This window comes from Manacus candei, unplaced genomic scaffold, assembly GCF_025592945.1.
Source record: "Manacus candei isolate 608988 ecotype Guabito, Panama unplaced genomic scaffold, ASM2559294v1 h1tg000063l, whole genome shotgun sequence".
Classification (NCBI taxonomy): Eukaryota; Metazoa; Chordata; class Aves; order Passeriformes; family Pipridae; genus Manacus; species Manacus candei.
This window is the reverse complement of record NW_026138111.1, coordinates 3,322,336-3,348,736: the sequence shown is the minus strand read 5'-3', so window position 1 is coordinate 3,348,736 and position 26,401 is coordinate 3,322,336. Positions and strand designations below refer to the sequence as shown.

The 26,401-nt window shown below is 40.2% G+C and overlaps 1 protein-coding gene across 3 annotated transcripts; it reads right to left on the bottom strand.

Annotated features, from left to right (window-relative positions):
- Positions 1–351: 351 nt before the first annotated feature.
- On the bottom strand, positions 352–24,424 carry ERGIC2 (ERGIC and golgi 2). 3 transcript variants are annotated; one of them, XM_051805210.1, is made up of 14 exons: positions 24,349–24,424; positions 19,229–19,374; positions 16,360–16,468; positions 14,880–14,926; positions 13,821–13,891; positions 13,041–13,081; positions 12,187–12,288; positions 10,590–10,685; positions 9,802–9,857; positions 8,737–8,835; positions 7,469–7,566; positions 4,042–4,204; positions 3,107–3,186; positions 352–2,322 (listed from the first exon to the last, which is right to left on the bottom strand). In XM_051805210.1, exons 2-14 carry the CDS (start codon positions 19,332–19,334, stop codon positions 2,257–2,259), a joined length of 1,134 nt encoding a protein of 377 aa, XP_051661170.1. In that variant the 5' UTR covers positions 19,335–19,374; positions 24,349–24,424; the 3' UTR covers positions 352–2,256. The 3 variants fall into 3 exon arrangements, with proteins under 3 accessions (XP_051661170.1, XP_051661169.1, XP_051661171.1); XM_051805209.1 differs by lacking the exon at positions 24,349–24,424 and adding an exon at positions 21,439–21,609; XM_051805211.1 differs by lacking the exon at positions 24,349–24,424 and adding an exon at positions 21,165–21,230.
- Between the last annotated feature and the right edge of the window lie 1,977 nt (positions 24,425–26,401).

Sequence of the window (26,401 nt, the reverse complement as noted above, 5' to 3'; positions counted from 1 at the left end):
CATCACATCAACATCTGGGTTCCTGTTTCCCTTGGGACACCCATTCCTTTCATTTTTCCATACTATTCTCACATTTACACAACGTAACGAAATGTAACCAAAAAAGTCCCTGCAATAAACTACTATTTTCTGTGGGACACTCCTGCACATGCTGGTTAAGCCAATGACATGTGCTACAAGGGTGAGCAGCACTGCTCCAACAACCAAACCTGCTGTGGAAAGCAAGCAAACAGCACAGCAACACTCCAATGCAGCACTTCACATCTGGAAGTGGATCCCAAATTTTCTTCCATTACCAACCAGCCATCACACAAGCTTTGTTCTAGGTAACACAAATACACCACACAAGGATTTATGACACACCAAGCTGCTTGGCTCTTTTATGTGAGAATAGAAAATAACATTTAAAGTTCTGGTACAAAAAGTTAACTGAGATCAGCCTCTCCCACCTGTACAGTCTGTTCCAGGCAGGTAAGAAACAAGTGTTAGGACAAAGCCCAAAGTAGAACCAGTCTGAGTAGAAGTAGGGAAGAAACCTCAGAAGGAAATGCTAAGGAGAAATGGGAAACAAAGAGTTTCTCAAGTTGCTGGAGTTTTAATCAGTGTTAAAAAAAAAGCATAAAAGAGAAGCCCCCAAACCTGGCTGTCAGCCCCAAGGACCCAGCTTCCCGAAACTTCTCTCTCAACAGTCAAATTCAACAAAGGTCTTTCCTTACTTCCCACATTTTATTTACTATATTACTTCTGTTTAGGAAGCCCTTTGCTTTGCATAGCAAATGAGCTGTGTTATTTACACTATGCTCATCACCAAGATCCAAGTGTCCTGTAAAGTACATTAACAGAAGTCAGCAAAATCTGACACCACAGAGATTTTTATTTTTCTGTAATTAGTCCTCTCAATTATAATATTCATTCCATGGTGAGTAAGGCCAGGACCAGCATCATCTCCTAATATATTATTAAATCAGTTTTGCCGAGAAGGAATCATTATTGAGTTTTTACACTGGTGGAGTAACTGTTCAACCACAGTTGTGTACCAGCAGTTCAGCAGTAACACGATGTTCCATTTCTCAAAGCACCATCTGCATTAATAACATTCATTCTCAGTAGCATATTTACAATATGATATTGCTCTCTTAATTTACAAATACCTTCATGAACAATACGGATTAATTTTGCAGATCCCTTCTCATCACTTGTCTGCAGCAATAGGATTCAGATTCCCTGAAGTCACCTACTTCAACTCCATACTCCCTGGCCTAGCAGACCTCCCAACTGCCCTGAACTGGTAGCTTCCTGCTCTTCCCCTCTTCCCCCACTCCATTTCCAGGAAGTAGATGCTCCCATGGCTCACATACCAACAGCAGGGGTACAACAAAGGTTCCATCCAAGCAATTTCTTTACCCAGAAAGAGGCGTACAAAGATTTCCTGATCTTTTACTAGGGAGTCTTTTAACAAAACTACAGTCAAATGCCTTATTTAAAAGCCTTATTTAAATGCCTTATTCCAAGTTATAAAAACTGTGCACACTGGAGGACATTCTAAGAGTCTTTAAGCACTTCCACACCGATGCCAGAAGTGACACTCTCACTGCTGGCACAGTGGATGTGTGGAAACAGAGGGACTCCTCTGCTCTGCAGGGTGTTTCTTCCACTAAGGAATGGTGGGACTGCAGAAAGGACGCAGCTATGACCAACATCATGGCTTGGGGTCCACCTTACTCCAAGTTCTCTCTCATCCCCCTTTTCTTCAGGATTTTCTAGGATTGCTCCCCACCTGTATGAGGCATCTTAGCACTCAGCCTCAGCATTACAAAAGAACAAGAAAACCCAATCCCCCGTTTGCATACCTAAGAGAAACCCCAGCTCTACTGCTGTCCCTCTGTGCCTTCCACACATCCCACTTGTTCTCTTCTCTCCTTGAGGCTGCAGCCTTCCCAGGCATCACTAAGATGCTTCAGTGGTCAACAGCAGCCACCACGAAGATGTTCAGCTCGACCATGAATATTGTGTTGGCAGTAACACTCCTTTACTCTCCAGATGGTCCACCTCACTGGTCTCACAACTTTCTATGACTCCACGTGCACTCAGAAAGACAAAAAAATTACACAAATTGTTTTGCTGTTGTTGTTGGTTTTTTTGTAAAGGCTTTGTTTTTTTGCTGCCCATCAGCGCTGTCTCAGCATATTGCACAATGTTCATTATAAAAAAAAGTCTTCTGTATCAGGCAGGAAGAAAGAAAATTTTCTCAGGAGGCTAATGTGTACTATTGTCTGTAATTAGAGGTAAGTGGTTGCTTGTGTGGCCATCAGAAAGTGGGACCTAGTGAAACAAAAACAAGGTGTTATTAATGGCTTGTCCACAGAATCTCCACTCCCTCCCCCAAAAGCACATACTTGGGCATTTCTTGGATGTCTTTTACCTGGTCTCTCATACAACAATTATACCAATCTGCTTACCTTCCCTCCTCTCTCTCCACTCACATAATCTTGCCAGCTGGCAAACATCAACTAAATATGAGAGAAATGCAGAGATCTCAAAGACTATCTACAGGCTTAAATAGGAAAAATAAAAGTAAATTGACATCAAGTAGTTGCTAGAGGAGTAATCCTATTAATGACCAATGAAGGGAAAGGTGAAGATAGCTCAGCTTTTTCACAGTGCTTGGCAGTAGCCTGCAGACTAATAAGGAGCACCACTGAACACCTGCAGCACACAGTGTGCCTTCTTCAGTCTGCAGGTCAAGCAGAAGAAAATGTGAAACCAAAACCAGGACAGGGAGACTGACTAGGCCTGGGAAAACATGTAATTTTTGGAGCAATATGAATAAAAAGAATAAAAAGAAAAATATAATACTAAGGACAATGGAGGGAATGTAGGAGAAAAACCCCCACGACACTCAGCTGCATTGATTCAGCTTGTTTCCTTGCTTCCTTATGTTTTAGGTTTTCTGACTGTTTTTAAAAGCTGTTGAATCTGTGCTCATATGCATGTCAAGGGAGAGTTTATTGCCAACATCTTAAAACTTCCTGAGACCAAGTCCAAAGCTGACCTCATCATCCATCCTCAGCTGTACCACTTAATACTTAGAGGAAGTTTTCCTTACCGATGTGGATTTGTAAGAGCCCAGCCTGAAACGGCAAAAAATAATTTCTGCTACAAATCTTCCAAAGCCATGTAAAATTCCTGCAATGTCAAACAAGATTTAAATTGTCATCAGTAGTAAAAATGTATTATCTATGGAAGCATTACAACAAAACTCTACACAGAATACAGTGCAGTAAACCTGTACATAAAGCACTGAGAAATTAACATACAGAAAGGAAACATCAAGGGCAGGGGAGAATTCTAACATTCTGAAATGCACTGAGAAAAGTAAAGCTATCCAAGTAAATGTCACCCTCTGCCAGCTTTCATGGGTGAAAATACATTCTGTGGGACAGAAATATCTACTTCGAAAGGCAGCTCTTAGTTCAAGGTCTCTTTACTAAAGCTCTCTTCAAATGAGAGCCAAGAAAAGAAATGACTTGAGATCAAGATACCCTATTATGTCTTGACTAGTAAGTGGATTGTGCCTTTTCAACTTATTTTCTTTGAAGGAGAAAATCCTGCAGTACATTGACAACAAAAATCCTCCCAATTACTTCAGATGGAAATTTTATCTCAACTTTTGTCACTGATTTAACAGTGGATCCCAGTTAAAGGAACTACACAGAATATCAGAAGTCAGGGCGTATCTGTATGTATGTGTGTGTGTGTATATATATATACACAAACACAGATATATCCTTGCTCTTCCAGAAGAAAATAAACTATGCTATAGTTATCAGAAAGGAAACAACAGGCTCTCAGAACAGCAGAAATGCCATACTGGGACACTGAAACTGAGTAGCTTCCATGGCACATTTCGGTGCACACAAAATAAGCACTTCATCTTAAACCTATTAGAGGTTCAGGACTCCCCTGTAATTTATCCATAACAATCACCATGAAAAACCCCCAATTCTGATAGAACTTAAGAGGGAAGGCTCTGATAATCACCTGTAGTTGAAAAAATTCCCCCAATAATGCCACAGAGCCTCACTAAGAACTGCCAAAAAGGCATATGTTCTTCTGTCACTGTCACCATGAGTGAACTGATATCATATTTCATGAATATTCCTGACACCCCATGGCTGCCAGCTGCATGGTTGATTACTCTTTCCTGAAAGAAAAGAGAGAAACACAAATTAGTCACTTGTTATTAGCCACAAGAAAACCCGTCTTACTAGATGTGGTAACAAAGAGCTGTTTAATCAGAGTTAGCAATCAATAGAAGACCAGGGAACATCAAGGTAACTTTGACCAGTACCTTCTAAATGTCAAACACCATTAAGTAAAAGTTTACTTTCTAGGTCACTGGTCTTCTGTGCTGCATATCAGTGTTCACTATCATACTCTGGTACTTTCTCCCAAGACTTGCTCACATGGTCCTTTAAACAAGGATGTTTATAACTGGATTGTTTTCAGTACCTGTGATAATAAGTGCCACAGTCTTGGTCTGGCCTGTGAACTCAGGGGACTGCACAGGTATAACAAGGTGCTGCAACTCTTCCTTTATCCACTGCTATGAATGACATCAGGGTGAGACCCTCAGGAGACATTTCAGTTGTTGTACAGCCTTGACTACGGCAGTTTCCCCGGAGGGTGTATATAAATCATGGAATACCAGGTTGGAAGGGACCCTGAGGATCTTCCTTGGCAAAAGCCTCTTTTCAAAATTTTTGTCTGTTATGTCATTTCAGACAAGTCACACACGCATCTCAATAAATAGAACCCCCAAACTCACTAGGACTACCGGGCATCTCAGTCCTAATCCAAGAACTTCTACAGTTTCTTCTCATTTGGTCAAATTCTTATACCAAAAGACCCCAAACATGACAGTGTGACTGCTGTAAATACCTACTTTTTAAAGGAGAAAACACCTCAACACAGCCTTAAGCTTCTTTCAAAAGTTTGCTGTCCTTTTGTTGTTAGGGAAAGGTGTTGAAAAATACACTGCCAAGTATGTCAGACTGAAAATACATCAGGGGAGCAGAAAAGAACACAACTGACTGAAGACAAACTCAGCCATGTCCAAGTTAATAAGAACAGAGAAGACAAGTAGGACTGAACAGAAAAGCAATATATCACAGCTCCATTTCATTTGTAGGTTTAACACTGTGCTCAGAAACCGTGCAGAATACAGTACAAAATATAAAGCAGAACACCACTTTGTTGAGATAACAGAAAAAGCTGGTTTGTGTCAGTGTTAGTTGACTGAAGAAGTTGCCTGATCTGTACTTTTCAAAGTAAAAAGGAATCAAAATAATGTATCAGTAATGATACCAGGCCACAAAAACTTCGCAATGGTTAAATAACAAAATGCGGAATGCTTTCCGTATTTCAAAAGCATGACAACAGTCAGCATTCAAAGACAGATGACGAGGCACACTAAGAAGGAAGACTGAAGGTAGCTAAACAGATCCTTGCCATTGGCAAGTGACACAAAAGCCTTTGTACTGTTTGTTTTCCTCTGTTGTTTCCCTAAGCGTTACTGGTCTTTTGAGGTCAAATGGTAAAAAAAGAATATGAAGTTAAATAGAACACACAAAATTCCATCCTCAAAAGATACAGAATTCTTTTCCTGCAAACCATTTTGGTCTGCTTCCAGCTTCTACTGCTGCAGATTCAACTTCTGATTGCTAAAACCTGCTGAAAATAACTAACCCTGCATCAGAGAGCTTAGTGAAGCCTTGCTAGAATTAAATCTTTTCGATATAGATAAACACAATATCTCAAACACCAACAACAGTGGAGATGATTCTGCCCACACCTTTCAAACTCTGTTTCCCCATCTGCTCACCACTGGTAATTAAACTTCACTGCATTCAACTTCTAGCCATGCCTGCCTGACCACGTTTTCCCACATCTGCATGTGTCTCTACTCTCATAAAATAAGTGCACTAAGTTGTTCAGTCAATAGCTGTTCTTAAAAGCCTTCTCCATCTTATCTGCTAGGACTATTTGGTGTCCTAAGATTAACACAAATAAGCTTTACAGGGCTACCTCCTGAGCAAGAGCAAAGAAGTACATAATGCCACTTTACCTCTGCTATTCCAAGCTTTTCCATTAAGCAACCTGTGGCTGTTGCAACTTTCATAAAAATAGATCCCCACAAAAAAATAAAGAGCTAACTTAGACTGGAGAGGTAATTGATAGTACCATCTTTACAGCAGGAGGAGAGAAAAACTGAATACAAGATAAAAAAAAGGAAAAGTGTCTAAGACAAACTTACAGATGTCAGTCAACAGCTTAAGGAATGCCTTGGTTGTTGCAGAGATTGTGCAGAGAAAACACAAAGCAGATTGCTAGACCAGCAGGAGGTGGGGTACACTGCACTATGAAATTCCTCTTCATTCCTCTCTGTAGTCCAGCTTTCATGAGTTTCAGAGTGAACCTTTCCCTTCGGTGGTCCGCACGTCCCAAGCTGAACACCAAGACATCACCTCTATCCTACTTCCCCTACCCATGTATTTTTCAGAAGCATAACATGGAATTGTGAGGAAATAAAAACTTTTTCTCCCTTGGAGAACACCACAAGCTGTAATTCAGTGAACTGCCACTCTAATCCCTGAATTTCCTTTCAACCCAAGGCTTCTTTCTCACCTCTTGCTTTATCTGTCATTTTTAATTACATTTTCTACAGGGATTTTTTTCTTTGGCTTTTGAATAGAAGATAAAAATCAAGTTCAGTCTCTGAAAATAAGACATGTAAGCAGTACACCCAAGGTTTTTTTCCTATTTACAGCAATCTTTAAAATTAGTACTATGCTGCACTATTTTCAGTATGGATTCAGAATTAAATGAAGTGGAAGCTCTCTAGTCTTGAGAGTAATTAAAATTGATGGTTCAACAAAGGGTAAACAAGACAGCTGAGACATATACTGTTAGATTAGTTTTTCATACAAACTACCTTTGTTTCCATTTCTTACACTCCACAACCAAATTCATGATATTCACGTGAGCTGCATTTTTTGTTTGCCTCCCACATGGATAAAAAGCTAATGGTAGATTAAATACTTGCAAGGCTACACACTAGGCTACAGACCTAACACTTGGAGGGTTTCACCACCACCACTATTAGCATCCAGTGAAGTGGAAATTACCAGATTATCATTAATTTTAATATCAGACTCCAGATCTACAGATGCAAAGTGCTAAGGCAAGAAGTTTGCACATGTCACCAAGCACATATATATTTCACCATCAGTACCGTATGACTTACAGATAAATCCAGTGTACTAGAATGTTCTAGAAAGAGTCTCTTCACTCTAGAGGAATTTTCACAACCATGGTACAACCAAGTCTCTGTTTTCACATTTGAACTTCTGTTATGAACAACCACTTCTAGATTTTTCTCTCCATTTCGTTTATTACTTCTACTTACCCTTTCTGTCACTGAGAATTGATGAGTTTCTGCTGAAATCTTATACGTATGGAGTTTGGTTGGCACAACTGTGATAAAATACTGGAACATCTGGTTGTCTAGAAGAAAAAACATCTCACTGTTGAATCAAATACAGAGTCAAAGACCATCTGAGACATTCACAAATAAATCAAAGAAATAATATTAAAACAGTTAATCAGCTAAGCCATTTACACTAGGGACATTCTTCCATGAGTCCCAGCACTGCCAAGACTACTTCAGCACCATCTGCACGAACAAAGTTAATTTCCATGGAAAAGGCATATGTCCCACTTGTACTCAGAGAAATTTAGATTTTACCCATGTAATGAAAAGACTCATTAAGGTCAGGCCACTCAAAGCTTCAAATGAAACACATAGGTAGTGTTTTCTAGGGCACTAGAGCAAGTTTCACGCTGTCATATTTTTCATGATATATACACATCTCACAGTGGTCTCAGTAGATTGAATTGTATATAAAATGCTGGAAGCCCTCCTAAACTGGTTATGGTTTTTCTCTTGATTAGACTTTTGGAGAATTCTTCTTGTGCAATCAGCATTATCGTGCATTTATGATTGCTCTGTGCAATTCCCTAGAGAACAAACACCAACAGACTACAGCAACTTGTTTTAACTACACTAAACCATTCTGGTTGTACCAGCCAAGGGACTGGCTCTGAGACAACAGCAGCTGTAGAAGGTTCTGGGGATCACTCTCACAGGTAACATCAGCGACAGGATGAGGCAGGTTATAACTCTCCTTTATTCATACAGGAGGAAACAAAGTGATACACAAATCCATCCTGTAGTAGCCTCACAAAACACACTGTGGGAGACACAACCCAAATACAGGAATAGAATCCAAGACTCCTGGTGCTATTTTTTTAAATCAAATCAGACCTATTTTTCCCCATTATGACAACAATCAGATCTATGATTCTCCACTGTAACATACCCCTGCAAAACGCTTTGCAGTGTGTTCAGATATACTGTAACTTCAACATAGCACAAACCTGGAAAAAACTGCAAATCAGCTTCAGGGAAACAGCAGAGTACAGTGATGCAGATATTGAAAAGAAATGTCCATTTAAATGCCATGTAGATAAATTAACAGGGCATTGCTCACTACCAAATTTAGCCTGACATGCTGCTTATAAATCACAACATTCATGAAAAAATTATAATATTTTAAATGTAACTATTGGGAAACTATAGAAAACAATATGCTTTTTTAAACACGCAACACTTACGATCGGATGCAATTTTTTCTGTTCCATCCAAAGGATTAATAATTCCTGGAATAAGCTCTCCAAATGACAAATGATCTATTCTATGGGAGAAGTTATAAGCTGAAAGATAATACAGAGGAATGAAACATTTTTAAACTATGAGATTCTGTACGTAGAGAAAAATATTCACCCATTTCTCATACTGACATATTCTAACTAATGCATTTACCAAGCAAGTTACTGGATTTGTGCCTGTGACTACACCAATATATCTACACACGCTTCAAAGAAAACTCAAATCCAAAATATTTAACAAAAAAGATAAATTTCTCTAGAAAAGAGCTCTAAACTAAATTACTACTCTATTTTAAACAATACCAGAGCTGAACAGTTATAATTTGATGACAGAGAATTTCTAGTTGGTCAAATAATTAAATTATTCTAAAATTCAGGTTCTTGTATGCAATGGCATATAAAAAGACTAAAATTTCATAAATCAAATTTACAGAGAAGTATAAGGCAGTTTCCAAGATACTACACTACCTGATTTTACAAAGGTATTTAAGATCTATAATACAGCTGTGTTAACATAAATTCATGGGCAGACATTTAGAGGTTTAAGCAACCTTTACTGGCTTAACCAAGTTAATTTTTCACAGTGAGTCACCTTTGTCTCACATTAAGTAAGGCACAACACACCTTTAGCATCTAGACTCATAATCCAAAAATTAGGTTTCTAGGGACAAAGCTCAGAAATTTTTAACCTTATAAAAAGATTTTCCAGGAAATAGGTACTTTGGACTGAAATACAGGAATTTTACATGGCATTTGTGTTACAACAGAGTACATCTGAGATTCCTGTGTTATCATTACTGTAGAAGCAATCTAAAGATAGTCCTAATAGTGTTACATGTATAAAAGAAAGTCGCTACTGAGTCAGATCATTGAAGAGAATATTCTTCACTGTTTTTTACAATGCAATTGCACAGCTAGAACATCTTTGCAACAGCAACTTCACATGAATTAGGAGACAGCAGTCTGACTGAAACGATACATGTTCATATGGAGATGACAGAAGGAACTTACACTCATGGCTTACAAGGGCTGCCAAGTGTGCATGGCCTCGAGGGTGTGGTATTGCCCTAAAGAAAGCAAGAAACGTTTTACGAATCCACACAGGACTATGCAGAAAAATTACCTTTCCTCCTCAATTTCCATAAATATTTTATCTCTATATAAAATGTGTATTTATGCACATATGTATAACATATATATGCTTAAATATATGTTATATATGTGTTTTAGAAATTGATATCTATAAAAATTGAGTATATCTATATACAGACAAGTACAGACAGCCTGAACAGTAAGTTACAGAAACCCTGGACTCACAAAAACCCTCTTACAAAAAATTACTGTCTTTCATTTTTAGAAATATCAAAACCACATCAATTGTGCTATTAGAAGAATCACCAAGCTCTACCCCACAAAAAACTGCAGAACTGTTCAAGTGACTAACAAAAATTTGACCCTATTTGTTCCATGACTAAGCAAGTTAACTGCACTCTGCATTTGCTCTCTGACAAAGCAAGTTTCAAGAGTTTCCATCCCGTAAGACATGGAATTCATAAAAACTACATTACACGCAACAATGCACCGCACTGCGTTGTTTCAGGAAATTAGGAAGAAATTTCATTGTGCAAGAAAAGGTATTACTACATGGAAAAAAATATCAAGCATGAGTACAGAAAGGCTAATAAAAACCAGTCACTAATTCTGAAATATAAAAGCACAAACAAATAAATACATACATGCACTATACAGAATGTAGAAGTCAAAGGGGTTTTTATTTTCAGGAATTGAACAGAACATACTTGCCCACAGTTATGTGAAAGTTCCCTGCCACTTTATTGACATAGAGATGACCATGAATTCTGCATGCATCTGGAGACTGCAATGAATTATCTTCCCTGTTTAAGTAAAAACAACATTGAGAGTACTCGAGAATATTCACTGTCTAGTAGAAATAACAGCAGTACAGTTAGATTTCCTTTTCCTAGCAAAAGATACAGCATTATCATCTACCTCTCCTTACTGTATTCTTCTGGAATTACAGGAGAGATGTGGAAGGGAGGAAAACTAGTAAAGGTCAGTTTGACAAAACCAATAAGCTTTCATCCCTACTTGTATTCACAGATCTGGCCTACAATGCTGGCTTACAATACCTGAACAAGTGAGCAGAAAACATAAGACCATAAGTACATCTTGTTGCCCTGGGGCTTTTTATTTTCCCACTTCGACCAAAAATGGCTCACTGGGAAAGTTTTAATGCTACAATGAACAGAACCAAATACATTCTGGTCACATTAACAACACTGCAGCAAGAAAAGCTTTTAACAGTTATTTTTTAGGAAACCTTCCTCTCCCCACTCTTGTTAGGGAGTCCACAACTCAGAACATATTTACAAATCTGCTCCCTAGAGGGAAATGAAAAAAGAACATTTTTTAATACATCTCCAGCATAAGTACCACTTCAAATACTGCACTAACAAGTAACATAGAAGCAAAGAAGGATTTAATTAATCTGAAGACATCAAGCAAATGAGGAAAAAAAAAAGATTTTTTGAGCTGTCTTTAGGTTCACCTTCGGAAGAAAGAATGTATTTGGTTCTCATACAGGCAGATTACAACATGAGAAGTGTGTAAGGCAGTTTTGGTGTTTGTTTTGTCTTACTCAGTTTTTTGTTTTAGTGGGGCTTGGGGTTTTTTTTTGTGCTGATTGTTTGCTTGTTTGTTTTTAAGGGGAGAGAATTTCAGCTTTCATTTGGAAAGCATTTTCCCTTGGGGAAAAAATAATTTAAAAAATCATATAGCATTTAGATTCAGGCAGACCAAGCATTCCATGCATTAGTCTCTCAGCATTTGTGGATAGCTGGAATAAAGTGAAAATAGTAAGGCTTCTCTACACAACCTCAGCTGTGCTACCTTAGACACAGAATTTACTAACAAAACACATTTGGACTCAAAGGTTGATTCTTTTAAAACTATGAAGCTTTAAGTCACAGCAATGTTTTTAAAAGTTGCTGAACAGAAAGACACTTTAAAAAAAAGACTCTCATTTAGCATTGCTCTGGCATTACTAGTTCCCATTAAGAAGGAAGCATCAGACAAAATGGAATAAAAGAAGTGTGTGCATTTATTTCTTTGTGTGTCTGTATCAGGCATACACATGTATGTGTAAGTATACACACAAAACCCAGAAACTTTCTCCAAACTGGAAACCCCAGACTGGAAACAACAGTTCTCAAGCTGTATCAAGCATACTATTTTAAAATGCATCCAAAAGCAGTGACATCTTCTTTTCCTACAACCTTGTCTTCTGGGGCAAGGGGGGATCATAACCACAATAAAATGTGAAGTCTAATTAATGGGGGGGGGGAAGGTGGAATAATGACCCAAAATCCCACTTACCGTGGTGGTAGTGCTGTAGAAGCACTTTTAAATGCACTTTTGAATATCACATCTTGAAGAGAATGTTCTTCCTGCAGTCTACTCTGAATTAATTGCAGCATCCTAAAGATCAGAGACAAGAGTGAAGGCATGCAACAACAAAACAAACTCTGGCTTCACAATCAATTATTAGCTTCAGCTGCAGGTTGCAAATCAAGAAGTTAGCAAAGTTGATGTAAGTATTATAGCATTACTTTATTAGAAGTACTATTGCATTACTTTATTAGAAGTATTGAAGCATAACTTTCAGAATGATGTTTTATACAGAACTTAAAGTAGTGTGTTACCAAAATACCAAAACTAGCCAGACTCCCAAATAAGTTTCAGTTCTATTACAAAACTATCAGTGTATAGGGCATACACAACACCAAGCTATCACAGTTTAAATGATGAACAGTGAGTCAATTCAGTTATATGAATGACTCAAATATTTTGTTTTTGCAAGAACATGCCAATTCATTACTACAGCTCAGCTTGGACATTTAGATATCTGTTTTATACATTTGATACCACAATTATAACTTGTGCTACCAAACACTCATTTGGAAATATAAGCTGAGTGAGTCCATACATCCTGGCTTGCAAATGCATGACCCAATTGCACAGATGAGTACAAAGCCAATTTTTTTCCATACAGAGGTATCAAATAATGAGAAAAGCAAAGTAAGTAGTATCTTTTCACAGGTTTGCACTCTTAAATTACAAACAAGAGTGGTTAGACCCAAGACATAGTTGTGTCATGAGACTCTGGTGTACCTCAAGATCACTCCCAGTACAAATAATACAAGCCATAAGCATGCATCTCAGTGGTTTACCTTTGCAATTCTTTTTGTTGTGGGGTGAGATCAAATACTACCTGAAACAAAAATAACACCTCTAATAAAACACAGAGAAAACTTCCTTCCAGGAAACCCAGAAGAAAACTGGGGTGTGGGAAGAGGTGGGGAGTTATAATCAACTTCACACTTTGTACTTCTAAGGGAAGTTTATGAAAGGACTTTGCACTTTAAGTAATAGCTTTAGTGTTTAAGTATAAAAAATTCTGTCCCTTTCAAGAGTTATTTACTTGCTTGCATTTATAACTACAGTGTCTTTTCCTAAAGCTTTCCTAACTTGAGTCAGCAGTCACCTTCTCACCTTTGACTAACAGGGACTAGAAGCAGTGAGCAGCAATTTAATTCTAAGTGATATAACTGATTTGCATGGCTTTGATGCAAACAGCAGTAAAACAAGCAGAGGAGCAATCCTTGAAATACAAGGGTCCAGATGCAGATTGTTTATTTCTAGGGTCATCCCACATAAAGCACTAAAGACAAGCTACCAGACCTGCTATACTTCATCAGCACAGGAGTATCAACAGTAACCTCTGTGCACAGACTTCAAATCTAAGTATTGGTTAACACTAATGTACTCCAGGCAGCAAATTCAATTGCAATTAATGCTCAAACATACCCAGAAGCTATGGCCAAGAGATCAACTGCAACCTCTTTCTAAGAGGTTGGAGAAAAACACCACACGCAAGCAAACCAGCCCAGTAGTGCTTCACACCAGGAGCAATTTAATTTTCAAACAAAAAAAGGTAAGAATCAACTTACTGGCTCATAGATTAGCCCATCTGCAGAGGCAACCATTGTTTCTGCTAAATCCAGAACATCAGCCCCCACATCTGTTTGAAACAGAGAGAAATGTTAAGTCACACAGATGATCAGAGACCAACAAAAAAACCCCTTCCAAGTCGAAAGAAAGCTTCACAGTACAGTGGTAAACTTCAGTATGTCATTGTTTCTTCAGCCTATCTAACCTTCAATTTGAACTGATGCACAGTGACCAAAAACTCTTCAGATCTGCAGTATTTTCTCACTGAAGTAACACCTACAGTGATGTTGTATAAACCACACATACAAGCTTTCTAGGATCTGCTATGCATAAATATTTTCTCCTGTTTTACAAGTAGTGAATAGAAAGCAAGACTAGTCAAAAAAGAGGAAAAAGTTTTGTTTATTTCTAAAAAAAAAATAAAAATAAACCGATGTACCATACAATTACTGCAAGGTTTAAGCTAGCCAAAAAAAGTGAGTCACAAAAATTTGCTTGCATTCCTGGTAGAAGTAGTATTCTCTGTCTTTCTCAGTCCAGGACAAGCAAGACCACTGCATAGAAATAATGGTTCATTTGCTAAATGATGTCAAAATAATAGTAAGCATTGCCTTTAAATAGGAAGGCATCCCTCATATGTTCATGAGGAGGATGAAATTACTTGATGGTTTCAGTACTGTTAAACACTAGACCAGGTTAATATATCCCAAGTTCATAAATAAATAAAAGTTGTTATAAATTCCTGCTGCTGAGTTGTGTCTCACAATGAGCTTTTAGAATATTCCAGCAAGAGAGAGTGGAACAGCAGATCCTTTTCTTGCCGACAGACAAAGCAAAGTTCTGTGAGATGCGAATGAGATGGTGCAGATACTTTTCTTCACATCTCTTACCAATTTTTTCAGTGAGTCATAAGCCATCAAGATCACTACATGCCATCAAGATCAGAAAAAAATCACACTGGTAGAATATTCTGAACAATCTCCAACTATATTGCAAGCAAATGCATACTCTGAAGAGGCCTTAAAATATTTCAAAACTTTTACTGATGGAATACTTACACTGACACCTCATGGCAACTGTAATATCAATATTGATTCTTAATTTACTGGAAAAAAAAAGGCAAAAAGCTATTAAGTCACATTGAGTACAAGCATCAAGAGACATACTGCTAAAAATATCAGAGTACTTGCAGAAACATGGTCAAATAACAAAATTTACACCAACAAATATAAATTTAATCTGTTCAACATTGAAGTGAAGCTAGATGGACTTTTGGAGCACATTAAACCACTCATAACTTAAAAGATAACCTCCATCTCACCAAAAGTCTGATGTGTGACATTCCCATATATTCTGGGCATTTCCTATTGGTTTTCATGTTAGTTTAACAAAAGCAATTTAAATTATAATGAATAAACCCTGTGGTTACAGTCACATGGCTCTATTACCTCCAGAGCTGCTTCTGGAACTTAGCTGACCACAAGCAAATCACGTAAGCAAGGGATCCCACACTGGCTCAACTTGGGATCAGAAAGGGTCAGCAGAGAGGAGAAAAGTAGTAACAGTGATACCAGTCTCCATTGGTTTTAACTGTCAAGAACCACAGGCTGAGTGATTAGCCCACAGTCAAACCAGGAAATCTGTAGTAGGCCGTCTCCCAAATCCCATAATAGTCTCTTAACTGACAGACTACCCTTCCCATGTGATAGCTTCACTGGGGATATAACCTACTTTAGCAAAGGCCTAACTGAAACTCCCATCTGTCTGAATGGATTTACTTGAGCTTTTGATGCAGTTCCTTTAAATTTTTCATATCTTTTTCACTACAGGACCCTTCGTTATTTCTGATGTACAAGACATCCAATTAATATATCTATCTTTAGCTTGTTACCACAGCAACTAGTAAAACAGCTTTTAAAGTTATTTCAGTCCCAGACATGTGACATTTAAAGGTGCTCAGGGCACGAAATCTGCATTTATTTCACAGGGACTCATAGGTGCATGACCACCTCTTGAAGAAAGGCAAACACAGCCCACACAAGCACATGAAACCATCAGTAAATGTATCTTCATGGGGGCTGTAACTGGAGACAAGATCAATAGCAACTTCTACATAAGACAGTCAAAGTTCTGAGTGCTTCAGGTTCACCTCCAGCACACAAAATATAATGGCAACATACAAACTATATGAACTAGAGTAAGAATCATGCCAATGTGGTGAGTTTGCCTAGCTGATGTGGAGTTAAGTATTACAATGTTCTCTGAATTGTTAGCAAATAATTCCTCAGGCAACTCCTTCAGCAACAAGCCTACACTACTTTGATTTCCTCATTGCAGAAATCTCAATTTATCTTCCTCACAGATTTCAGAAAAGAAGAAACCCAAATCAATCAACAGAAGAAAAATCAAGTCCCTTTAGTGTTTTATTTTTAATTTCAATCATAAATTTCTTGCAAGTTACATGAACCTTTTAAATCTATTCTTCCCTGAAACATAGACAACTTAAGTTTTAAAAGGAATTATAACAAATAAAGTTACCTAGTAAAATCCTTGTCTACTTCATATTCATATTTCATCCATGTGTCCCGGTACACCATGAATTCCATCACAGTCAGGAAAGCTATTGTTGTAAATGCTATCAGAGAAACTGGTCAGAGGGAAAAAAAGGTAGAATTTTAGATTGTGAGAAATATTATTCAGAAACAAGCAAACAAAATTCTGACATCCCAGGAACTGAGCATGACCAGTACAATGCTGGTATCTTTGATTTACAAATCCACAAGCTGCTCTTAGAAGGCTGTTTTCATATTTACTGTATTTGTTTTTACACAGGAGTGGAAAAGAACAAGTCATACCTTTGCATCAAGAAAGTACTTTTTAAGTACAGTCAAATTCTAGAATGATGAGGAGGTTGTGAAACTCCTAATATGGAACATTTAGGAACAGGCTATATCCTCCTCCACATATAAAAAGCCCACAAATCACTGTCAGGAATGGTCTAGGCAAACTCAATCCTAAACTCAAGCATGCAAGAAGAAGGCAGAGCACCTTAAAATTCCTTCAAGTCTCCCCTTGTCCACAACTTAAGTTTTTATAATAGTTTTTTTTCATATCAAGTTTGAGAGTCAAGAAGCTAGCAGATAAGAGAAATAATATGCATTATATTACTTATGTATAGATGCACAGTCAGGATTCCCACCCCAATATCTTGAACTATTCTCTCTCTGGTGATCAGCAACACGTAGCTATCCAATTGTACCAACTGCTAAATAAGTGAAGAACTGACTTGAAATTGTTTTTAGGATGAAAACTAATTGGTTTATTTTAGTGCTGTATGTGCCTCACTTATTTCCAAAGCAGTCTATTCATCACACTTGCAAAGTTGTACAAAGCAAAGGGAAGATCTTCCTTCCTGCTGCACATAGTCAGAAACACAGTAACAGGTACCCAGAAGCACCTGCTATGCCCCTTTTATTAAATCATGGCTTTTGTTAAGTTGAAAAAACTTCAGTTATAGAGCATACTGATTTGTAGAGCTTAGACACTGATTACATTTTTCATTTGCATTCTGTGGAGCATTTCTATGGAGTCTGCAAAGGGCAACTTGAGAAAAAACAAGTCCATTGTTGATAGGCTTCAACTCACTACACACTGGTCCACAGGCCACAGGTGGGAGCATGGGAATAAAGGCACTGTCCTTCAGGATCAGGAAAGAAATCATTGACTGTTGCATTGATTAGCAACATTTCCAGTTTTAGCTTTCAGCTGACACATGTAACAATCACATATATAAAAACCTTCATGTCAATGTGAACTGTGAAAGCAGATGAACTAATCATTTAATTATTCTGGCTATCAATATCCTTTTGGAGCCCAGTAGGACAGACTCACCCCAGCCAGGCAATAGGAAAGCTGGAACCATACTGACTACCCAGAGCCACACAGGAACAATTAGAGCCATTGCTGCTTTCTGGGTAATTCTGTGTGAAGGTATCTGTGGATCTGAACAGGCAAATAAAGTCTTGTAGAATTTCCAAAGACAGATCCTCTTGTCTCAAGGGTCTCCCAGCTCAAGAGCTGGAGTCTCAGCCTCTTTGAGAGACTGGTACTTCTTTTGTAATGGGTTTGAAGGCACTGAAATTCTGAGAAGAGTCTTGGTATGTTTTGGATCCCTATCACACCAGAAAGTAAGCCTGGTATGTCAATCCTGAATGAAACAGGAATACTATTTCAGATTTCATAATGGTACAGAATAAGATAATCCTATATTGTCATTTATAAAGTTATTGGGATAAAACCAAAGAATACTAAAGTAATTTCTGGTGTTGAGAAATCCTTAAGGCACCATTCACCAAAGTGAAGTTCTCATGAAGGTGCTATACTACAAAAAAAGGACTTTTTTAAGCATTTATTGTTTTTCTGCAAATTACAACATAGAAACAACTTTCTCAGGAACTGAGACATTAACAAAGAGTTATTTAATCACTTCTTAGGGATTATTTTATATGTAATAATCCTTTAATCATTAACAGTGCAATTCAGGAAATGTAGCAAAGTAATACAGATCCTTGTGATATTTACTTCTACACTACAAGTGGTGTAACAACTTCAAAAGCTTTGAACTTTTTACTCAACTGAGTTTCAGACATAATCACACAAGAGAAAGATTTGTGTCCTCCATTTCAGACTAAGTGCTAGCAGTTTCCTGTCTAACTGCGAATAATTCCAATAGTCCAATAGTCCATATTTCCAGATAAGGCTACCTCTAACTCAGCTCAACTTAAAAGCACAATTTTATGAGCAGATACATAAAGAAAATGTAGTCTTTACAGCTACAGCTTTTTCAGAGAAGCTTGAGTGACTAATAAGGCCAGTACAAGCACATGTCCTGAAATGAAGTGTTTAGTTCTTCAAAGGGCTTTCTTTATTCTTAAAATCAACTACACCTTTAAGAAAAAAGCTTTAGAAAGCTGCTCTTCATCTTGATGTTCAACTTATCTGCCTCTGGAGAATGTTTTTCCTCTTTTACAAAAGCACAGTGTTGAATCCCACCATCATTTCAGTTCACACTCAGTCTCACCAAGAAAAGGGCTTAGTGAGACAACAAATGAGAACATTTTATGACAGCCTTGGCACAGTGCACTTCCAATTGTAATGGGGTAGAAGTTTTTACAGTGAACCTTCACATTGGATTGACTCTCACCAGCTTTATATAAAAAATCTCCCTTCAGATGAGTGATGGATGCATCTGTCTGAATAAGATATTATGTATTTACTTGAAGGGGATGAGCTCAGACAGTCCAACAAAGAAATCAAAAACCAATTTTGGCTAGTTTCAAGTGAACGCAGATGCCTGTCTTCCTCCTATTGAAGCTGCTGTCAATGTCAGCATCTCAACAAGGCCTACCTGTGCCTCCACTCGCTGAAGTCTCCACATAGCTTTCAGGAACCTTTGGAAAGGCATCCAATTCTTTCATCAAATTCAAGGTCTTCTTGCGATTCAGTCGCCTCATCTTCAGCACACTCCTCCACCTCCTCCTTCATATATTCCCTCTGATTTGAGAATAAATTGTTTTGATTAAAAAACACAAGCAATACTGCTCAAACTGACTGGCTATAATTATAAAGTGATAATAAGACAATTAAAACCTCATAAATATGTTTTCAAGAAACACATACTAGACAACTGGATGGTCACTCTTGCTTCAATAAAATTGTTAAAGTTGGCCTGAACACTGCTGCTTACATTCCAGCCACATCCAGCACATTCACCATTTAATTACTATGATTAATTTCGTTCTCCATGAAGTTCTGATTGGTAACGAATATACTGAATTTTAAATTGATTTAAAAAAAAAAATAATCAGAAACACCTCCACTAACTTAATCCTGAAGTAAGCTTACTAAACAGACCTGACAATGCGTGGAGCTCACTGATTTAGCAGGAAATATCTAATAGGCTGCATAAACTTGGGAGGATGTCAGCCTGCTCTGGGCCCCTATATTCAGCCAATGCAGGCACAAACTATACCCTAAAGGAAAAAAAAAGAAGTGTATTTTGCATTTTTACAGCTGTAGAATATTATTATTATCATAAAATGAGCAATTTTTTTCTCTATAAAAATACCTCCCAAATCAAGTTATGTATCAAATCCTAACTCCATCTTTCATAATCATTTCTGTCCATGACATGATCTCCACTCTCTTTGGAGTCATGTTAAGCAGCAGGATGCCAAGAGAAGCAGTCTGCCCAGGAAATAGTGTCCTAAACTGTTTCCAAATCATGCAAATATGCTCACAACCTGGTCCTGCCAATACGCTGCATGTTTTAACAAGTTGACACTGTTGTTTTTCTTCTGAGAAACTGCTGCACTTCACCCAGAATTTCTGAAGCTACAAAAACCATCATGCAAAGCTTTATTGGAAATGGAAGTTCACACATGAAGAATGATCATCTATGCCTACAACTTTCTCACTATACGAACTGACTTCAGACGGAGACTCTGCACTTGGTCAGGCTGCAGAAATCAGTAAAATGGTACGGTGTGTGTGTTGCAGAAGATTCAAAGAAACAGTTTCTGGAGTGGGCAGAGAAGATAGGTGCTGGAACAGGCTTTTGGTTATACAGCATAAAAAGATCCCAAAACATCAGGGAAGCAGGGTTCTGTCCTTACTACACCCCATAATTGTGTTTTAAAGAATTATCTCAACTCACTCAGATTACCTTAAGGAAAAGCTGGAAAACTTCGGAGCACAGACATGGCAAAGCAGCTGCTTGAACACAAGTGGAACCATAACATTCCTTAGCACAGAGGAAACACGGGCCAGGGTTGCCTGCTATCCTACACAGACAGGCACTGAAGCCAATTTAGCACCATTTCATTTTCCCCATATCTTCTCTGCTATCACATGTGTAAACACGTGTAAACATGTGATAGCCCACCGTAAAGAGGCGCAAGCTAAATACAGGAAATTTGGGAGCACTTTACTAGGAAACTTTCTAAATCATCTTTCATCAGTAAGTACATGGATTTTTGTAATCCAGCTAGAAATACCAATCTGTTCATCGGTTTCTTTAATCCCATACAACATAGAGACTCACTTTCCCTTACGAACCCAGACGGACACCTGATCCCTTCCCTCTGCCCATCTCAATACAAACACCGCAGAAACACCAAGTACAAAATTTGGAATGCTGTGAAAGTAAGATATTATGAACCCAAGGACTAACTGCGTTTAAAAAACATTGTTTTTGTTATTATTATTAGCTAAAAAAAGGACAAAGCATAGCACAAATGCCACTCGAGACCAGAGCGCCCACTCGAAGCACCCTGAACCCCAACCTGCGCGAGGCGTTCGGACAGTTCTCCCTTACTCGGACACCTCCGTAGTGAAGCCGCTACCGGGCAGCCCAAACACCCGCTCCCACGGGCGCGGAGCGGCCCCACGCCTGAACCCCCTCCCGGGGGCTCGGCCCCGGCTGCCCATGCCGAGGGAGGGCCCGGCCGCCAGCCCAGAGCCCACACGCCCGTGCGGGCCACAGGAGCTCGGGGCCGCCGACAGGCACCAGGAGCCGCGGGATGGGGCGGGACAGGCCGCGCCCCTGCCCTCCCCTACCTCTCGGTTCTGCCGCCGCTACCCAGCGCCGCGGGCGAGGCCGCACGGGGCGGACGAGGAGCCTCAGGGCGCTGCTCGGCGGGCGCCGCGCTGGGCATGGCACCGCCGGCGGGGCGGGCTGGCTCCGCCGCCGACACCCGCGGCAGCCGCGGGCCGACGGGAGCGCCGGGGCCCCCCGCCCGCCCCTGCGCGCATGCTCCGAGCGCCGCGGGCATGCGCCGCCCCGGCGCGGCGGGACGGGAGACCTGGCGAGCGGGAAGGGATGAGGAGAAAGAGGCGCCTACAGAAACAGCGGGTGTAGTTCCCAGCCCGTGCAGTTCCCAGCCCGTGCGCTTCGCATGGAGCGGCGGCTGCCGCTGGGTCCCCGCGCGGCCGGGCTCCGGCCGGAGAGCGGAGCACTCCGGAGCCGCAAAGAGATCGCATCCCGCGGGAAATACGGCCCCGCTCCGGAGAATTTGGGAGGCTGCGAGGCACTGAGTGATCGTTAAAGCGATGTGCAAGTACCTTCCGAAGCTAACTGAAAAAAGCACGATAACGGGGCCTGCAGGGATAATACTGTTTCGAGCACTATGGATATAGAAGCAGGCAGTGTTTGAAGAGAGGCGATATCTTGGGTTAACTACAAAGGACAAGGATTTAGGACAGTGGGCTATAATACTGGGTAAGGGAAGATTTTAAGCTCACAAGCCAGTCTTCAGACCTGAAGTGAAAAAAAGTAAGAGGGCTTACGTATGCCCAAATTCCCTGTTCCACGCTGATGGAGTTAATAAAAAGGCACTGCCTCACTACAAGCCTTACCCCTTAGTAACAACATTAGTCTGTCTCCAGATTTTTCCTTACAATTCCAGCCAGTCTCATTCTCTATGCGAGTCCCCTGCAGTCTTTCCAACTGTGCTCCTGCCAAAACAGTCGATTATCATGGGGTTCCATTATGCTAGTGCCACCCTGCCCACAAGTAGCTGATCATAGACATCTTACAGTCAAAAAGGGAGCTCTCCAATATCTTCTGGGAAGTACTAACATTTTAGGTGACATCAAAATGGTTCAACAAAAGTTGCTCCATGTAAGATTTAATGAAAAGAAAAAAAAATTATACTGAACATTTTTATTCACAGATCAGAAAGGAGACCGAAAACTCCAGTATTTTTTATAATGAGGCAAGCAAATAGAACCCACCCCCCATAAATAGATAGTGATGAATTCCACAGCATTAATTCAGATTTTCTCTTTTTAATGGTTTAGAGGAAAATGTAGATCCCTAAAAAAAGAGTTTCAAGTAGCATGCCAAAGTATACACAATTTGAATTAAACAATTGTTTGGATATCTACAGCATTTGAGAATAAAAGAAACCTGAAAATCAGAAAGCAACAGGAACAGATTCAAAGAGTATTTTTTTCTTTTTAGGGATAGGCGGATAGTGGGTTTCAAGGAAGGAAAGATATAGCAACCTGCCAATGTTCTCACTGAATTCTGATCAGTCTGTTTCCATCATTTTAGCATCTATAATAATTGGATCAGACAGCAAGGAAAAAGGTGGTAGGATGATGATACTACAAGAGATAAATAACCAGGCTAAAAATATGTTTCTCTGTACATTTGTTCCCTCATCTCAGAAAGAGCAGGCAGCTTTAGCCACAGCACATAAAGCTCTTATACTGACATGCCAGTGGCCCAGGCTGTAATTCAGCAGCCAGGGATTTTGCTAGCTAAGCCCTGTTTTCCCTTGACATGCTCTCAGCACTGAGTCCTGGAAGGAGAAGCTGATAGATCTGATTATTAGCTGTGCAGCAGAGATGCTCAACAGATGTTCTCACAGGCTATGAGCTAAAGCAATCCAGTCTGCTCACAGACAAACATGGGCTTGGCACTAGTGCTCAACACCACATGGAGATGGCTCTTAGAGACAAGTGGCACGGGACAGAACTGCTTGCAGCTTTGCACCATTATAGTCATATTTGTAACTACAGATGTCTCCATGGGATTTTATGAGGGAAAACGCAGGAAATAGTTTTCAGAATTTAATAAAAATAGAGAAAACTTACATAGTGATAACACTGTACATTACACTAACAGTATATATTTGACTGCAGTGTGCTAAAGCGACATAACAGTGATTGTACTTCACCCATCAAGCACCAGACTACTAATTCCTTTCCTTATGCCTCTGTGTGCCTGTTTTCTGCTCTCCTGATCACACTTCAGTGGTGGCAGCCTATAAGCATCTGCCAAATTACCTTCAGGAGCCTGACGAGGAGGAAGAAATCCAGCTGCCAGCAGCAAGCCACGCAGGTGAGCCCAGGGGCTTTACGCACTTTGTTTCAGTATGGTATTTAATAAGATCCCAAAGCACCCTGAGACTTGAATGCAGTCATCTATGAAAAAATACAACTGCCTTCCTAAAAAACCCAGCACTTCTTAACACTGGTGATTTATAAAGTCCCTTGATGTGTGTGAAGAGAGGAAACCACATCTCAAATCCGTACAGCTGAGCAAACCACAAAGCAAGCAGGACAGAAAAAAAAATCTCCCAGGAACGCTGGGCTACAAAGGACGTTGATATCAAAGACAATAACAAAGAGGATGGTAGTAGACTCAGCAAGAGAAGCAAAAGTAAACATGCACAGATACCGCCCGCCTGCACTTCAACACACTTCTGCGTTAGTTAAAATGATGGAAACCGTATGCAAGGCACACAAAACTAAAAACCTGGATAAAGCACGACGAGGCTCAAACCAAGCCCTCATCGTTTGCTACTGCTACTGTCGCCTGCACAGGTGGTTCACGATAGCTGAAAAAGCACTTTGTTAGCGCGAAAGCGCGAGGGAAAGGCCGGGAAGAAGGAGCGGGGATCGGCCGGGAGCGCCTGGAGGGGTGAGGCGAGACAGGGGTTGAGAGAGCAGCCGCTTTACCTCGTGGAGGCATCGAGGTGGCATTTAGGGAGAAGAGGAAATACAGGTGCAGACGAGCAGATATGGAGATGAGAGATGGGAGTGGTTGGAAAGGGGGCGGAGGGGTATAAAATCAGTCCCGCGGCCGCGGGGCGAGAGGACTGGAAGGGCTGGAGGTGGGCGGCCGTAGTGTCTGTGAGGGTGGCCGTGAGGGAGAGCAGCCCGGCACCCTGGAGCGGGATGGGGCGGGATGGGGCGGGATGGGGCGGGATGGGGCGGGATGGGGCGGGATGGGGCGGGATGGGGCGGGATGGGGCGGGATGGGGCGGGATGGGGCGGGATGGGGCGGGATGGGGCGGGAGCGCCCTCGGCCAATGAGGGGGAACCACGCTCCAGGAACCGGGGAGGAGGCGGTGGGACGGGCGGTGTCTCCTGTCCCGGGCCCGCGCTCGGACTGCCCACGGTTCCGCCCGCGGAGGGGCCGGGAAGTCCCCGCTGCCCGCGGCCGGAGCCGCTGAGCCTTGTGGCGGAGCCGGGATGGAGGTGCCGACCCTCCGTGAGGGGAGCGGCGGGTGCAGTGCGGTAACGCAGGCGGCCACCGCCGTGGTGTTTATTGATGGGCTTCCATTTTCCTGGTCCGTCTGTACCGGGTTTCAGTAAAGACAAGCTGTTGATGAAAGGAAGCCGTGGTCTCCCTGTTCTCTCACGTCAGTTTTCCAGTTCGGCTTCACTTCTGGTCTTTTGAGAGATCCTTTTTTAAATTATCTGAGTGAAGATTTCTTGTCGTGGGGTCTCAAAAAGCAGAACAATCCAGTTCACTGAAAGGAAGACGATGCTAAAGCAACTGGGGCTGTCTCAAGCAATCCTATTTACCACTAAATACATCGTGTAAACAGAATGGCTTTATTCTGCGTAATCACCACTCTTTTAATACATACATATTTACGATTAAAAATCTCTTTTTTAAAAGATAATTCAATCCTGGTTCTTATTTTGAATACTTTGTGACTTAGCTAATGTTTAAGGTGCAATTTATGCAGCTGTTTCATGAAGCTCATGGGGAGCTCACAGGGGAGCAGGGATAAGTCCTAAGCCCTCCAGTGAAGTACTGTGAAAGCTGTAGTTAAAAATGTTAGTCTAATCCCTGGTTGTTTTTTTTTTTCTTTTCCTAAAAGTTTAAATTGTTTGGTGTAGGCAGATAGTGGACTCCAAGTTGTGTCTTTCATTCAGCAGAGATGCTGTATATTGTTACTAGATTGTATGGTGTCCATGGAGAAGAAGGGAACATCAGTTACTGAACTGAATTCCTGTCTAGATTACAGATGTCAGGTTAGTAATAAATCCTGCTCTTTCACCACTTGGCTATTTTTAGTAATTAGACAGTGATTACAAAACAAATATTTTGATAATTGATAAAGTTACATAAAAACACTAATCCTTTTGCATAATGCTCTTGAATTGTCTAAACATAGCACAAGGCCAAATCAGGAAACAAAGACACTAGTATATTTTGTGACCTTCAGTATTTCTTTGATTTTGATGTTCTGGTTTCCATTCTTTGGCACATAATTTTCCTGAAAAAACACATAACCATTAATGAATAGGTTTCTCAAAGCTTCTCTGAAGTTGTATTCACAAATACAGTACTTTTTACTCATTTGCTACAAGTTTGCTTTGTCCCAGCATGAAAGTTAGTCTTGAAAAGTATTGCTAGTCTTAAAAACCTGGATGGTAGGAAGCATTTGGCCTTCTGCCAGGCTACCTGATTGAGAATGGTGTTAGATGGCATAGTGGAGGGACAAGAACCATTTGCCTTGATAGAGGAAAAGACATTGCTATGTGTTAACTGCATAAAAGACACTAAAGTCTCTCTGAGGGTTTGGGAGAGATCTGGGTAAGTCATGCATGAGCTGATACTAGGGTATTCATAATAAGTTTGACATAGTCTTACTAGTATTTCATCAAAATTTTTCAAGTCATTGTGACCCTTGTGGTGTTAGAATTATACTAGTAGTATGCATGTAAGTTGACATTTAATCAACAGGAATCATCAGATTTCCCCAAACTTATAAAC